This window comes from Lycium ferocissimum, chromosome 7 (genome assembly GCF_029784015.1).
Source record: "Lycium ferocissimum isolate CSIRO_LF1 chromosome 7, AGI_CSIRO_Lferr_CH_V1, whole genome shotgun sequence".
NCBI classification, from domain to species: domain Eukaryota; kingdom Viridiplantae; phylum Streptophyta; class Magnoliopsida; order Solanales; family Solanaceae; genus Lycium; species Lycium ferocissimum.
In genome coordinates this window covers 43005119-43022477 of record NC_081348.1, presented here as the reverse complement: position 1 = coordinate 43022477, position 17359 = coordinate 43005119, and the positions used below count along the sequence as shown (strand labels likewise).

At 34.0% G+C, this 17359-nt stretch overlaps 2 protein-coding genes across 5 annotated transcripts; both read right to left on the bottom strand.

Annotated features, from left to right (window-relative positions):
* Positions 1–7420: 7420 nt before the first annotated feature.
* On the bottom strand, positions 7421–16007 carry LOC132065209 (uncharacterized). Of its 4 annotated transcripts, XM_059458484.1 has the most exons (8): positions 15991–16007; positions 10980–11291; positions 10660–10901; positions 10163–10384; positions 9926–10018; positions 9726–9827; positions 9290–9646; positions 7421–7612 (listed from the first exon to the last, which is right to left on the bottom strand). In XM_059458484.1, exons 2-8 carry the CDS (start codon positions 11287–11289, stop codon positions 7571–7573), a joined length of 1368 nt encoding a protein of 455 aa, XP_059314467.1. In that variant the 5' UTR covers positions 11290–11291; positions 15991–16007; the 3' UTR covers positions 7421–7570. The 4 variants fall into 4 exon arrangements, with proteins under 4 accessions (XP_059314467.1, XP_059314466.1, XP_059314469.1 ...); XM_059458483.1 differs by lacking the exon at positions 15991–16007 and having other exon boundaries at positions 10980–11490; XM_059458486.1 differs by lacking the exon at positions 15991–16007 and having other exon boundaries at positions 11016–11489.
* On the bottom strand, positions 11396–16629 carry LOC132065208 (uncharacterized). Its single transcript, XM_059458482.1, has 6 exons — positions 16604–16629; positions 14238–15354; positions 13042–14129; positions 12647–12955; positions 12242–12347; positions 11396–12158 (listed from the first exon to the last, which is right to left on the bottom strand). Coding segments are annotated over exons 1-6 (3258 nt in total). The 5' UTR covers positions 16606–16629; the 3' UTR covers positions 11396–11522.
* Positions 16630–17359: the final 730 nt, after the last annotated feature.

Genomic DNA, 17359 nt, shown 5'->3' with positions numbered 1-17359 from the left:
GTTATAAGTATATATAGTATACTTAAACATATATATATATATATATATATATATATATATATATATATATATATATATATATATATTAAGTTATATGCTTAAGTTATACTACATATACCTAAAATATAGTAAGAATATACTTATATATATCAATATACTTAGGTTATATAACTTATATATATATATATATATATATATATATATATATATATATATATGTATTATTTGACTTCTTTGTTAGCCTGTTAGTCAGTAAATATATAAACTTTATTTATAAACTTATATAACATATGTAAATATACCTACAATATACTAATAAATACTATAATATATATATACTATACAAAAAAAAAAAAAAAGAGGTTTTGGACGTGTTTGAACTGGACCGGTTCCGGTTTCGGATTTTTAACCGGTAAACCAGAACCGGCCGGTTTGTTAACCGGTTACCGGTCCGGTCCGGTTCAAACCGGTTAACAGGTTTAGTGCATACTTCAAATCAGTACTTAAAAGGTTTTTCCAGATAGATAATGCTAAATGGGCAAAATGGTATGGGCATAAAATGGACAGAAGTATATATTGTCCTTATTAGTTCTTTGCTCCATCTACTCTTCTTTTTCTTCCAACAAGTTTCCCTTCATAAAAGTAATAACTAGGCAAAAGACATATATTGACTCCTGAACTATACCCGAAATCTAGATATCACATCCAAATTATTAAGGCGACCTATTACACTCCTGACAATCTAAAAAGTAAATTTTAGTACCACCGTGATACACATATAACCAGTTGCACAAGGGGAGGTGTTACACACTCTCGCGCCACATCAGGGCCAGGTTGGAAATTTTCTAAATTTTAATTTTATATTCTTTCTCTTTTCTTTATTAATTATATTTACACTAATTAATCCCTAATTAACCATTAAAATCCTCCAATAATTATATTTTCTTCATCACCACCACCCCATCTCCCGGAACAACCATATCCGCCACCACCAAACGTCACTAATTTCACCACCACCATTTCACCGGAAGTCCCGGCTCTACCCCGCCATTAAAGCTTCAATTCAAAGTTGTGTTCTTCATCTCCTTCACGTTTTTTTAATTCAAAATTTTGCCCAAAATCATCTCAAATCTTCACCAATCAGTCCCAAAATCGATATGCAAACTTGACTAAATGTAGCCAATCTATTGCAACAATTCTGCTAGAAACAAATCTCATTTGCGGAGACCCTTTTTCTTGTACCAAGTTTTGAAGCTTCTTTAATGGCTTTCATTGAATTTTCACAGTTGATTCGTCAAGATTTCGAGCTTCCAATTAATGGATATTCACGTTTTCACTAGATTTTGATCAACAAGGAATGACAACTTTTGAGAATTCGCTCTCACAGTTTCGAGCTTCGCCAAGCTACATCAACGGAAATTAGTTCAAGCTTCAAACCTCAACCATGGAAACAATACTTTCTGCGTGAAATGGATCCCAGAACTATGGCAACTCGAATCAGATTTCATCCCAAAATCAGCACTTCGAATTTTTCAAGTTCATTTTTCTTTACATCTCTTCACAACTGCGTTTTCAAATTGTTCGAGAGTTGCAGTTATGAATCTGAAATTCTCATTTGTTAGTCAAAACTGGTTTGCAACTAAAAAGATAATGGCTATGATGAAAAAATGAAGAAGAAGAAGAAGAAGAAGAAGAAGAAGAAGAAGAAGAAGAAGAAGAAGAAGAAGAAGAAGGAGGAGGAGGAGGAGGAAGGTTTGAGGGGTCGCAGTAGGGTAGCGTGAAGGTGGAGGAGAAGAGGTGGGGCGGTGGTGAAATGAAAAAGAATGAGTTGTAAAAAATCATTTTTTTATTAAAATTTTAAAAATATCTTTACTTCAATTTTGACTTCACTCTCCTATTATTTATTCATACTTTTTTTTGTGCCACATCAGTTCATAAAATTGTATTAAATTTACTTTTAAGATTGTCATGAGTGTAATAGGCCACCTTAATAGTTTGAGTGTGATATCGAGGTTTTGGTATAAATTAGGGGGTTAATGTGTGTCTTTTGCCTAATAATTTCTACTATCTTAGCATGCTCACCTTTTTATCTTCCTAATACTTTATATCTAAATTAAATTTATAATTGCAAATACTTAGGATTAAAATTCTTACTTGCAAGAATTTCTAATTAAATGTTTAAAAAAATCTTTTACTTAATCTAATTAAAAAACTAATGTATTAAAATTGAACTACTATCAAATTATTTTTTATTTTTTAAATTTATTTACTAATTCGAATTATGATAATTAATTTATTACACTATGAAATATTATAATAGACATCATATATATATATTAAGCTAACTCTTATGCATTTTACATACTCATCATCTGTCCATTTTACCAGTGAATAATTAACTTATAACTCACATTTTTGAATACACGTTCCTATATATTTTAAATTTAAGCAATTGGCTCTCTTATATTGTCAAATTAAGCATTGGGCCTAACTCACACCCCAAAAGCTAGCTCAAAGGGAGGAGGATTGTCCAAGCCTTATAAGGAGCCCAAGGTTCTCATCCATCACTGATGTGATATATTCTCTTCACCCCACTCATGCCCATATCCGAATATTCTTGGGATTTCATTGTTCGGTCTAGAGCGTGCCCTTTCATGAACCGGGGGCATTTTCACCCCCCATCGGTCCGGGATCAGTCAACTGGTCCTAGTCCATTCTGCCCCCCTTTGTCGAGGGGCCCATGGAGGATCGGGCCTGGGATTGCCTCTGATATCACATCAAATTAGGCATTGGGCCTAACTCGCACCCCCAAACCTAGCTCAAACTATAATGGCAGCATTTGTCCGAAAATTTCATGACTACTATAATGAGGTGTTGTTATGTATGTATACTGACATTTGATGTTTAGATCTCATTTAGCTGTTATAAAAAAAAAAGCTGCGCAAACAATTATTTTTCTTGTACTTTTTATGTTACATATAAGCAAAAACAATATACTTGTAATTTAAAATGTCAATTGATTTTCATATCTCGTTAATTAAATATTGAAAAGACTAATAAATTACTAATAAATTCATAACTAGTCGTACCAATACCAATAAAAAAATTAAAATCTAAGGAACATATGCATTTAAACTTAATTGAAAATTTAATATTTCAAGTTTGACGTAAGAATTCTACAATTGTAGGTTGGTTCGTAAATTCCAGTCTCTTAGTGATAATATAACGTTTTGAACTGACAAAGAATTTTGTCCAAACTTTCAACAAAAGGGAGCTCAATAATTTTTCCTTGAAGGCTGTCTAAGGGCTTAACAATTGACTCTTCTATCTCACTCCAAGTAACAGTTGACTCTTAACATTAGCTCTTTATTTTTATACATATTACAAAATATGGCTGTTATAGAGAGGTAACTTTACAAAGAGTGTACCGCTATAATGAATGTCACTACTGTTATAGGTAGAATACTGTTATAGAGAAGTAAAATATAATATGAAAAATCTGTTCCGAAGAAAATCAGGCTGTTATAGTGAAATGCTTTTATGAATGGCAATCATAGAGAGGTTTGACTGTACTCCCTTTGTCTCATATTATTAGTCGAAAGAAGAATAAACTTAATCAGATTTTTCTATTTGTTTTGATGCTTCAAATCCTTGAAGATATATATCTACATCTTAAATACTGTAGTGGGCTTAAAAGTCACGTCCTTTTTCCGCCAATTATCCCCAAACTAGTGTACTTGCCCGCATTTCGCGCGGTCATAAAAAAAGTATTTAAATATGATTAAAATCACAAATTATGTATAAATAATTTGACAGAAAGAATATGAAAAAATCAATCTAAATCGGTATATATAAATTTGCAGAAAATCATATATACAAACCTAATATTATTTAAATCATATATACAAACCTAATATTATTTATTTAGTGGAGGATACTACTTCATAATAAGAGGAAATTCACATAAAATGAGAAAACGTTAATGTGATAATACTTTACATCTAAAAATGTTAACTTTCTAGTGCAACATATATGATGAGAAAAGTTAAACAAAGATTCATAAAAATGTTAATAACGAAATGAGTTTTATAGAAAATTAACTTCCAAATTCTCTTTTAAACTAATCTTTTCAATCCAAACTAAATTTAACAGATTAATTATTATTATACATAATCGTCTAGGATGAACTAATACTTCCAAAAAGAAATATTCGGCAAGAAAAACTTCACAAAAGTAACTAAAACTAAGTAAATTAACATTACAATTACTGTAACAAAAATGTCAAGAAAAGAGTGAAATAATGAAAAATGTATTTTTCCAGAATATTGAGGGGAGATGATAAAAGCTGTCTTTACCTTTTAAAAGTTTAGAATATTGTGGCTCTTAATTGCATTCATAAATCTTTAGTTAAGAGACGATATGAATTTTAATTATTTTTTAATCTAGCACATAAAATTTTGAAGTGAGGAAAGAATTAAAAAAAAAAAAAAAAAAAAAGATAAATAGAATCCTTGACCAAACAGAGGTGCCACATCACCTCGTTTATGCCTAACTTTATATTATATATAGATTATTGTCGGAGTCATATCTCCTATCTATCTTTGTTTTGTCTCTCTATTGGGTCATAATTAAATTCAATTTTCGGGTATCACCATCAGCAAGTAAAATGGTCATGTTGGGTTGAATTTGCACAAGTTAAAATGGTTTCAACTAACAAATGTGTGAGTTATTAACTTGTTCAAAAATTATTTGGGCTTGATGAGTTGGGTGAAGATGGGCTAACAATGGGTCATAGCCCAACTCGTCAACTCTTATCAAGTTTTGAATCCTTGTCTGTTTCACTATTAATTTTTTTTTTCTTAAGCACAATTATATATTAACATATCAAACAATATAATATTTTTAAAAAGTATTTTGACAAAGTTCGCGTGGTTTAATTTGAGTTAAATATTTAGTCCAAATCAACTTAATTCTTCAACGAGTTGAATTAGGTGGATCATTAACAGAACAAATTTGAAGACGGGCCATATTTCTTTTTTTTTTTTGGGCTAATTTGTCATCAACGATTTTATCGGTTAAGTTTCAGTTTCGCATAAGAGAAACTGAAACTCTGGCAGTACTGAACTTATGTAGTTCAAGGGGCAGACCAGCTAATATTATATTAAGAGACACAGTCAATTTACAAGGTCTCCACAATATAATAAGAAAAGTCCAAACTAAAATCAGAGAAAAGATTGAGCACACATGTCAAATATATGGCTGTTGTCTAAGAATTTTAATCTTATTTGTTGGTTAATTCGAACGGGCTGCTGTTGATTTATTTGTGGATGAATATAATGGAGAGGCATTGCTTACAACATTAAGCTTGATGACATGTCTCAAGGAATTTGAGCATCTAATAGAGTAGTCCAACACCATTTAAACTTATTTGGAACACTTACACAACCGAACTAATGAGGACCAAGTGCTCTTAACACTCTTCTATAAGTGCAACCCGATTCTTAGTTTTACACGTGAATTGGATTTATTTAATGATTTGGTACTTTTGTTGTTGTTCTTGAGAGAAAACTACGTAGGTTCAATAGATTAAAGAGTGGACCTAGAGCAAATCCAAGACGTTTATGGCTCAATAGACCGAATTGATGCAGAAGCAGCCCAAAGCAACTCATTGGGGAGTTGAGATAAGAACCTCAGAGCATCACGGTGTAGGGAGAAGACGATTGTGCAGACGTGCTCACCAAAGTGTGGTTATAATACCGTGCGAAAGAATATGAGTATCTAACCCAAAACCTTAAGATAATAGGTGGAGTGGTGCAAGACTATTTAAACTCATCTGAAAACTTTTACACAATCAATAAGGGCAAGTACTCTGACCAAAAAGATCGAAGGAATTATATATAATTTCATGTAAGCACAAACAGTAAGAATTAAAAGCAACTTTTGGGTCTTGATAATAACAACTAATCGATTTAACAAGGATGGATGCTTCCTAAAGAATAGCATATAGTTCCAATAATGCAACACATGAATAGCAATAGTAACAAGCTGGAAAGTGTTACTACTGGTATTTTCAGGTACTGCAAATTTCATGCAAGAATCCAAAAAATACAGAAACGCAGCACATGCAGATCATCTACAGTTAGTTAACATGGAGGATCACTTAATTAGCTAGTGGGGACCTACTAATTAATACTGCATTAATAATGCACATAAAGTATAGTCAAAGTTTTTTTAAATAATACGAGCTACTTAATTGTAGTAGCACTAGTACTTGTAAAAATAAAATTTAAACCAGAGGAATTTAACTTTCTCATATTCCTATGTGAAAGCATCATGATTAAAAATTCCCCACCATTTAAGTGATTAGTTGGATTTGATAGATAAAATCTATAAATAAACAAAAGCAGATCCGCGCTCTGCATGAATTCTTGCTCAAAACGAAGTAGCTCTCTCTTTAAATTCACAGAGACATAAAGAAATGACAGCTGACAGCATGCATGAATATTCTCAGCATCTCTTTATAATCCCATTTTAGTACCTAATTACTCATGCTTTGATTTTCGTGCTCTTTTTTTTTTCATTGTCACCATGTATTTCTCACTATCAAGTACACAAGGGCGAAGTTATAGTATTAAGTACATATTCGAACAAACTCAATGACTTTTGTTTAGATTCTATATTTATATTGAAAAATCTATTAAATATATATTTAACTACGAACCTAATAATTAAGACAAATTATTAGTTTAATTTATTGGTAAAGTCAAAATTTATAAATTTTAAATCCTAAACCCCTCTAAGTACAGGCACTAGTCTCTAGGCTCTGGAATAGGATGAGTTCTTTAGAACCAAGCTACACATATAGATCACGAAGGATTGAAGGTACAAGAAAGTGATATTGATTGAGAAATCCTGCTTTAATTTTCTTACTTTTACACCAACCCCTACTAAACAGAGGCGGTTTGGTTATGTTTAGCGACGGTTTGTAACTGAGCTACTATTTCCCGGCGGTTTTGTTAGGTTTAGCGGCGGTTTGTAACTGATATACGATTTCCCAGCGGTTTAGGTTGATTTTACGACGGTTTAACCCATAAAAATAAAAATACGATTTTCCAGCAATTTGCAATTCAACTTGTAGCCGTTTGACCCCATTCATTATGTAGAATTTGCCTAATTTTTACATATTCCAACCTATAACCAACATAGCAATTAAATAGAAAAAGAACTTTTGCAAAATATATAGCTCACTACAATTAAAAGAGCTTCTGGTCATATAACAAAAGATCTGATCACAAGACATAAAATCTGCACTACTCAATAAAAGGCACAGAGGCAAAATATAAGAACTAAAATCTGATATAAGAACTAAAATCTGATAAACTGATGCAAAATCCACTTTGGAGAATTCTTAACGGAACAATTTCTATTTGTCCAAATATAAGAACTAAAATCTGATAAACTGATGCAAAATCCACAGTTCCGGAAAAACAAGTTCATTGCTAACAAAATTAGAACTGAAATCCATATGCAAAATCCAGATTGAACAACATGATTAGCATCGCTGTGGGTTTCAACATTTGGATGAGGAAGATGGTCTTGGCCTGTTTGATGCCTGAAAATATAAACATAAAAAAACAAATAAGAACAATAAGGAATAACACTTTTCGGATAAAGAATAACCTACTACTTGAGTACCACAAAGTTTTAACACTTTCAATAAAGGCAGCTAATTTTTAAGAAAAGGTAGAAGAAAAGATTATGGTGATTACTGCAGCTGCCACTTCACATTTACTACTACTTGCTTCTCATCATTCCCATTTGCAAATTTCAAAACCATCCACATGATTTAAACCTTAGAACCATGTAAATAAAACCTTCATTTGACCTTGTCCTTTTCTTGAAGCACCAACTTAAAAATTCCTTCACAAAAAGCCAAAGGAGTAGACCTTTTTTTTTTACCTTTTGCCTAAAGTTGATTTTTTTTTTTTTTTTTGCATGGATAGTGGAGGAAGTAGTAACATTATGTTGAGGGACTATAGGAAAGGGAATTGGACAGTGCAAGCAACAATGGTTTTTATAGAAGCAAAAAAGATTATTGTTGGAGAAATGGTTGTTTAAAAAGCCAAAATCAGTGTAATGACAAGTGGGATAATCTCATGAGAGATTAGAAGAAAGTGAGGGAATATGAAAGAAGAGTGGCTGAAAAGTTAGCTGAAGGGGATGGAAGTAATAATATGTTGTCTTATTGTAAGATTGAGAGGAATGAAAGAAAAGAAAAGAACTTGCCTACTAATATGTTGCCTGAGATTTATGAGGCATTAGTTGAAGTTGTGGACAAAAGAGGTCAAAAAGTGCTTACTGGTGGCAGTGGTACTTCTTACAATCCAAGCACAACTTCTTTGTCTCCAACATTGCAACAACAATCCCCCATTCAACTTCATTGCCACGGGACACCACCACCACAACTATTATCACCACCAGCAATAGCACAACAACAACCACCTCAGCTACCTAATCTTCCTTACGCTTAACCTTTACCCACAGTAGGTACTCTTTCTCTCACATTTTTATTATATTTAAATTTCTATTATATGGGGAAGTAAAATAGTGAGAATCACACACATTTATTAGTACACTGATTGTATAGTCACTATTCACCAACTAGTAGTACTAATGGGAAGTCCATTTTCATTTGCATCTAATAGCATTCAAGTCCTACTTAGATGTACTGTCTCTTGTGGTAAGCTGCTTCCATATGACAATTATTGTTCCATTTCCAACTAGAACTAGCAACAGAGGAGATTATGAATAAAGAATGAACCTAGTAAAGTAATTGGAATCTTCCTTTTTGTCAGCGATAATGGGCTCAAACTTTAGGTAGTATAATTTTCTTTTTCAGCTGAAAAAAGTGCCATTAGGTGTAATTTAAGTAAACTTTATAGTAGGGTATTGAGTTGTCAAACTTCAATTTATCCAGGAAGACAAGGACTATTCTATAATTTGCTGCTATCAAATTTGTTTATACAAAGTAGACTGGAATTTCAGTTCACTAGATATAGTGAACTGATTAACTTGACAGACGCATATTGATTTCACAAGCAGCACACAAATTCAAATGTTTTCCAAAGTTTAAAGAGTATAATACATTCACACAAAAGTAGCAATATATCAAGATTTTTCAATTGTCATTACTATGAACCAAACAAAACAATATATTAGAACTCTAATGGTCGCCAAAGAATCAATTACCAGAAAGCAGCATAGGCAGAGAGAGGAGGTAAAAACATACCGTCGCAGCACTACCCATATCAGCCAACTCGGCCGGCAATTCCATTCCTTGTTGGACTATATATCTTGTTAGAAAGTTCTCAAGAGCACGCCTTCTAGATCTCTCACTTTCCACCACGGATTGAAGCTCCTGCATCTTCAACTTCATCTCCTCCATTTCATGATCTCGATTAGCTTGTGTTGAAGATACACCCTTAAATTGATAGGCTGTTTGGCCAAACACTTGAGTAGGTGTCGGCCCATAACCCACTCCTCGAACCCGACCAGCGTGCTCCTTTCCTAATACTTGTGCAAGTGAATCAAATTCTGAAATTTTCTTTGACACGCCATCCTGACTTTCAATCCTCTCTATTTGCTCCTACATAAATTTAGTATCAACCATTAAATAAAAAATTTTATTTTAGGTATATAAAGAAAATTGATCAATTATTACTTACACCAATAAGCTTGGCTGCTTCATTCATATATGTCGAGTCTTTCCGTTTGTGAGTCAAGGGCCACAACTCTCCTCTACTCATTGGTCTCCCACGTTTACGCTCCTACATTATCATGACCACAATCATATATTTAAAACTATAAGACCATGAAAAATTTGAAGAACAGGAAACAAATAACTTGAGCTTTTTAATTGACAAACCTCTTCAGCTTTTCTCCTAGGTAAGCTTTTTGAACCATTAGTGTGTGTGTAAGTTTGCTTCCGTCGATTTTCAGCATTCTGCTTGCACATCTTCTGCACTTGTATTAACCAAGAATTAATAAAAGCCATAGTTGATTTTTTTTTTTCCAGCTTTGAAAACAATTAAACCCATAACATCATCATTAAATGCAGGGGAAGGACAGTTTTAGAAGTGTCTAAGAAGCTTAAAGAACCCACCAAATAATATGTTACCTGTGTTTTCTTATCCTTGCGGTATTGAAGAAACCATGTCCACTGGTCAAGATCAATTCCACTGGGACGTCTTGCAACATTTTCCTCAAAAGTCCGTGACTCTTTATAAAAGCTATGATAGAGAGAACACCTAGTATCTTTCCATGTCTTTCCAATACTCTTCATCATGTAGTCTCTTAATCGACTATCCTCCACAAGAATCTTCTTCTGCATAAGACAATCTTGCTTTAAACAATTCTCTTAGTGCAAGTATAAACAAACACAAAAATCCAAAAAGTCAGTAACCAATGCAAGTAGATAAACTCTGTATTTGTAATGACTACTTGAACTTAGAAAGAAATTGAACTGTTTTCATATTCAAGTTACTGGAATTTATCATTTTATATTCAGACATTCCATATTTCAGGAATTTCCGAAAACATACCCCATCTTAGGAGAAATAAATAGTTATTTCAACAGAAAAAAATATAATAATAGTGCACCTGTATAATGTCGTCATATACGCTATTCTTGTAGTTAGCTGGAACCTTACGCCATGACTTGTAACACATAGGAAATTTAGAAAAGTCAGACCCTAAATCTCCCATGAAGCCACCCAAGAGACCACCTGCATCATCTATTGGTTGGCCAAGCTCATTGCACGGGATGATAATCCTTTTACCCGTAGGAAGTGACCAAATATCTCGCACCTTCAGTCTTCCTTCTGTAATGGTACCACCCTCATCTAGAACAAAAATTGTCATATTTTAAATAATATCGTTGCCAAGCAAATCGAAAATACAAGAGTAGTAACGATGCTTACCAATAAGACTGACAATCCAATAGCTCTTCTTCTTACTTGCAGTAGTCTCACTAGAAGTAGGAGGGACATCATCATCATCTGATGAATCAGATTCAGATGAAGCATACTCAGGCCCATGTGTCGGTGGCATGCTAACATGATCACTACCATTAGACGACGAAGCACCAGAACGAGCTCCAGTACAAGTTTGTGATGCAGAACCAGCTTCAGGTGGTGCAACCTTAAAGCGTTTACACCTAACCTCATGAGAATTTGCAGAAGTGATCTCTGTATCAAGTGGTGTAGCCTTGAACCTTCTTGGCCTAGCCATTGCTGCAAATATAGGCAGAAAGTTAGTAACACATAATTTTAGCAACAACCAATTAAAAAGCAGAGACTTTAATAGAGAAAATTGAAGTCAAAATTAACATCAAGTGTCAAGACAGAAGCCTATTATACAGGTGGACGAACTCTAATTAAATGTGCAACAAACAGTTTGGATGAAGCAGTGTTCATTTAAAACTTTTTAAATCTGGTAGTCATATTTCTAAATAATATTTATCTTCATCTTCTATTTTCATCCCTTGTCAATCGTAAATCTTGATCGCCATCAGGAAACCGACTACCCAGATCTTCTTGTGAAGAAGAAATGACATCATAAATGGACTCTTCTTCTGTTTCTTCTCCCATGTCATACAAGTCTCTTGGTTTTAGATGAACAACAGCACTCCACTGTTTTTCCTTTTCATCATCAACGTAATATACAAGTTGGGCCTGTGATGCCAATATATACGGCTCATGCTCTTCCCGATCACCAAGATGTATCAAATGGGAAAAATTAACACTCGTAAATCCCAACTCGTCTTTTTTTATGCCTCTATCAGTAGTGGTATTAGCCCATTGACACTTGAACAATGTAACTGTAAATTGACCATTGTAGTTCAATTCGATTATGTCCACCAATTTTCCGTAATACGGAACACCTCCAACTACCATATTGTTGTCACGGTTGCTTGCATAACTTCTAGTATCAAATGTACCAAATACTCCACAGTTTTGAGTTTTCAGCCCCTGCTCTCGTGATAGAGTTCTAAATTTGAATCCATTGACATTGTATGAAGTAAATCTCTTAGCTTCTTCAAGTGGTCCAACTGCAAGCCACCTAAGTTCCCTGGAATGCTCGTTGACGTCATTCAAAATCTGGCATTGAGAATGAGCCATATAAATTCATGATTGATTAAATCTCCAAAGTAAGAAGCAAAAATGACATAACTTTCACTTACTCGCTTTTGAAACCAGTCAACAAATTCTTTGTGCACAATTTTATCTATCGTAGATTCCGACCGAGTTCGACTCCTTAACCTTCTCTTTGTTTCTGTCCTAAATTCCCTGTGTAGAAAATAAGTTAACAAAATATGGAGTACAATTGGAATCCCACTTCTGTAATTAGCTGGTTGGTTAGATTAATTTTCGGTGAATTAAATAGCACAAATCAAAGCAACAGTAATGAGCGGGTAGGAAAAACAGTTAGCAGCAACAGTAGCTATAAGAGCCAGTGATAAGAAAATAGAGAGCAGAGAGAAATGAAAACAGTTTGCATATAATTATGATAAAATCACAACTACTTGGCTACTGCTAGATAAAATCACACACACAAAAATCTACTAGATTGCATTTAATTTACTTACTGGATAAATGGGTCAACTGCTGGACAATTAATTAACACATGACGATGTGCTTGTAGCTTCTGCATTGGTGGTAGCTTAAAATATGAACCCGCTACTGATTTGCCAATTTTTGGGAACATAGTTTCCTTTTCATGATATCCAACATCATCAGGTTTATCATCCACACGCCTCGGCCTATTCATTCTTGTCTCGACATCTTCAAAATATCTTGAGCAGAATGTTAGAATTTCATCTGCCAAATAACCTTCAGCAATTGATCCTTCAGGTTGCGCCATGTTACGTACAAAAGACTTCAAATGCCCCAAGAACCTGTGTGATTAAACAATTACTGATTTAGACAATGCAACTTATATAGCTAAACAAAGTGGATAAACAACTTAGCAAAACAAGGTTACCTTTCTATAGGATACATCCATCGATAATGTATCGGGCCACCACGTCTCACTTCATCAACTAAATGAACAACTAAGTGAACCATGACAGTAAAGAAAGATGGAGGAAATATCATTTCTAAATGACACAAAGTGAGAATGATTTGATTTTGGAGGTTATCAAGGTCCATGGGATTCAACACTTTAGAACATAACTGCCGAAAAAATGATGAAAGATCAGCTATAACTGCAGACACTAAGCCATGTAATGCGTTCCTCAACGCTATTGGTAATAGTTGCTGCATAAGAATATGGCAATCATGACTTTTCAACCCAAATAATCTTCGTTGCTTCACATCAACGCATCTCGAGATATTGCTTGAGTAACCATCTGGAACAACCACATTCATTAAAGTCCTTAAAAAAATGTCTTTCTGTTCATTTGTCATAGTAAAAATAGCAGAGGGATAATCTCCATGCTCATCAGGCCAAAGATCAGATTTTATGCCCATTGATTGTAGGTCTTTTCGAGCATTAACGTGATCTTTTGACTTTCCAGTTTCATTGAGCAAAGTATTTATCACATTGTCACACACATTTTTCTCAATATGCATTACATCAAGATTGTGACGCAATGAGTTAAACTCCCAATACGGAAGTTCAAAGAATATACTCTTTTTTTTCCACTGTGGATAATCACTTTGGATATTCTGTTTCCCACGTCTTCTTTTTTTCCCATTAACTTCAGTTATTGGCATTTTTCCAAAGGAAACATGTAGATTCTCAACTTGTCTTAAAATGTCTGAGCCTGATAATTGTACAGGTGGATTTCGTTTGTCAACCGTACCATCAAATCGGACCTTGGCCAATCTAAACTTGTGACCAGCATTTAGAAACCGACGATGGCCCATAAAGCACCATTTTCTACTATGTTGAAGTCGACAGGGTATGGTATCGATATTACACATGGGACAAGCAAACTTACCATACGTGCTCCACCCAGACAAAATACCATATCCTGGAAAATCACTAATTGTCCACATCAATGCTGCTCTCATTTTGAAAGTTTCAGTTGACAAAGCATCAAAGGTCTGAACACCATCCCACAACTCCTTCAATTCATCAATCAAAGGTTGTAAGTAAACATCAATATCATTCCCGGGCATTCTCTTACCTGGAATTATCATTGAGAGAATGAAGTTAGACTGTTTCATGCATACCCAAGGAGGGGTGTTGTACGGAATTAGAACCACTGGCCAAATGCTATGATTAGCACTCATATGTCCAAAAGGATTGAACCCATCACTCGCTAAGGCAAGACGGACATTACGTGGATCTTGAGAAAATTCAGGAAATGTGAAGTCAAACTTTTTCCATGCTTCAGCATCTCTTGGATGCCTCAATAAGCCATCCTTATGACAATCAACACTATGCCATCTCATATCAGTGGATGTCTTACTAGACATGAACAACCTTTGCAGTCGTGGAATTAGAGGAAAATAACGAAGAACTTTTGCAGGTTGCGGTGTCTTCTTTTTATTTGCTTCAAGATCACTGGAATTTTTTTTCTTAGAATTAACCTTCCATCTAGATGTGCTACATCGCTTGCATTCTTGTCTTTCTTTATCTGCTCCCCTATATAACATGCAATCATTTGGACATGCATGTATTTTCTTATAACTAAGACCAAGTTTTTTAATAGTTTTCTTGGCCTCATAGAATGACTTGGGGATCTTTGCATTCTCAAAGGCATCATGCAACAGCTCTATTATCATCGTCATGGCTTTATCACTCATCCCACACATGCACTTAATGTGATAAAGTCTCACTAGAAAAGACAACTTTGAGTACTTCACACACCCCTGATAAAGTTCTTGTTCCCCATCCCTCATTAATTCATAAAACTCTTTAACTTTATCATTTGGACCATCAGGTAAAGGCAACATGTTATCTTCGCCTTCGGTTTCTGATCCATGCGATGTGGCATGTTCTTGGTCAATAGGTTGTCCACAGAAATTGAAAACATCATTAACCATGTCTTGCATTGGATTATCACGAGCTTCAATATGTTGACTTTCATGTCCAGTGGCTGAAGTTTCTCCTACATCCTTCTCACCATGTAATAACCAAACAGTGTAACCTGCCGGAAAAGGGCTGAACAACAGATGATCGAATACCTCTGCTCTTGTCTGATATAGTCTAAACCCACAACTAGAACAAGGACACTTAATCCTATTATCAGATGACACATTAGAAAATGCAAAGTCTAAAAATATTTGTAGCCCTTTCTTATACTCAAGTGTAGTACGAGGCTTCAGTATCCAACTCTTATCCATCCTAAATCGACAAAGGTTCAAACAGTATCAAGAACAGCTCCCTCACATCAATGAAGATGACTCAACTGTATTTTTTCAGAATTAGCCAAAAAATTAAAGCAATTAAAATGAAGGGAAAAGGTCTGCAGTAACTGGTTGCAACACAGAATATCCAGCCTATGGTTAATAACTGCAGTAACTGGTTGCAACACATAATTTGCATAAGAGAATATCACTTATAAAAGTTAGTAAAAACAATTTTTATTCAACAATTTCCTTTCTCTAGCCATTTTTATTCAACAGTTAGTAAGAACTTGGAGCAGTAAATGGTTGCAACAATTTTCTGCCTAAATCAATGTTTTCCAATGGAAGAATAAAAAAGAAACTACACAGAAGGATGTTCAGGTCATTTATAAAAAAGTGCACACAACACTTGAGAATCATGGACACGGCAACGATCAAGCTTATACAACTTCCTTAAGTGATCATTCAAGTAAGAACTTGGAGGACAAACAAGAAAACATGATTGCATTAAATTTACACAGAATATGAAAATGAAGAGAAAATAAACACACTAACAAAAGAGCACTTAGATTCTCAAGCTAATAGACATGTAAAATGAACTCAAATAACACTAGCAAATTAACAATATACTTACAATTTGGGGAAAATCACAGCCTATCGAAGCAACAATTACTGCAAAAATCAACAGATTACTTCATGCATTTTCAAAACTTACATTTCAGATTTAGCAAATTGGTGAAATCAGTACACAAAACTTCATTAAAATTTGGAAAAATCACTAGATAATCATTTAAGCGATTTAAAACCCTAGCAAGCTGATTTAGCAGTAAGAATCGATCCTAATTAAGCTAAACTGATTTAAAACCCTAGAGATTAGGGAAAATAATCTAAATTTGGAGAAACAATTTACCGATTTCACAAAATTTGGAGAACTTTGCAGAAATTTAGCTAAACTGCAATTTATTTAGCTAAACTGATTTCAAAAAACTTCATTAAAATTTGGAAAAATCACTAGATAATCATTTAAGCGATTTAAAACCCTAGCAAACTGATTTAGCAGTAAGAATCGATCCTAATTAAGCTAAACTGATTTAAAACCCTAGAGATTAGGGAAAATAATCTAAATTTGGAGAAACAATTTACCGATTTCACAAAATTTGGAGAACTTTGCAGAAATTTAGCTAAACTGCAATTTATTTAGCTAAACTGATTTCAAAATGATTAAAACTTCGCAGAAATAAACTTACATTTCAGATTTGTAGAACTTTTCGAATCGTCAGCTGTAGAAATGTCACAAAAATTGATAGAGAAAGTGATAGATCTAGAAGTGTGTGGAAAGTGAAGAAGCTGACGATTTCATTTAAGTTGAAATCGTCAGGTGAAGAAGTGTGAGAAAGTGAAGAAGTGAGGTATATGCTGTGTATTGCGTGAGAAAGTGAAGAAGTGTGATATAGTTTTAGGTGAAGAAGTGATAGAGCATTTAAGTTGTGGGGTCCATTAAGTGTAAGAAAGTGCAGAACATTAAGTTGTAATTTAAGTTGTAGCGCGTTATTTTAAAAGGCCAAACCGCCACAAACTCAAAATAAACTGCCGGAAAAAATTATAATTAATAAAACTGCTGGGAAATGAAAATAAACCGCCGGAAAATCACATAATTTTATGGCTATTATTGAACCGCCGTGCCAATTACTGGGAACTAAATATATAGCAGCAGTTTCATCAAACTGCCCCAAATAAACCGTAGCTAAAACCCTTTGTACTTTAAAAACATCAAAAACAGATTAAAAGCAGTCAATTATAGAAGTTTTTGCTGCTGCAATTACACATCCAAAATTAACAGGCCCTAAATTAAATAACAAGTCGGTAGCAATTTTCTTCAAGAAGTTGAGATGTCTTTTGATGCACTAGATTTACTTATATCTTTATAGGATTGTGTTTGATAGCGCACATTTGAAGGCGAGTTCGGGGGTTTAATAAAGCAATGAACAAGTTGAATAAAAAAT

Excerpts from the sequence above, each read along its gene's own strand:
- LOC132065208 (XM_059458482.1), bottom strand. Across the intron at positions 14,130-14,237 it reads CGTACAACACCCCTCCTTGG|GAGTTGTGGGATGGTGTTCA; the intron begins GTATGCATGAAA and ends GATGAATTGAAG. Across the intron at positions 12,956-13,041 it reads TGGATGTATCCTATAGAAAG|GTTCTTGGGGCATTTGAAGT; the intron begins GTAACCTTGTTT and ends TTAATCACACAG.
- LOC132065209 (XM_059458484.1), bottom strand. The coding sequence starts at position 11,289 with ATGGCTAGGCCAAGAAGGTTCAAGGCTACACCACTTGATACAGAGATC. Across the intron at positions 10,902-10,979 it reads TTGGATTGTCAGTCTTATTG|ATGAGGGTGGTACCATTACA; the intron begins GTAAGCATCGTT and ends TTTTTGTTCTAG. Across the intron at positions 9,828-9,925 it reads CTAGGAGAAAAGCTGAAGAG|GAGCGTAAACGTGGGAGACC; the intron begins GTTTGTCAATTA and ends ATGATAATGTAG.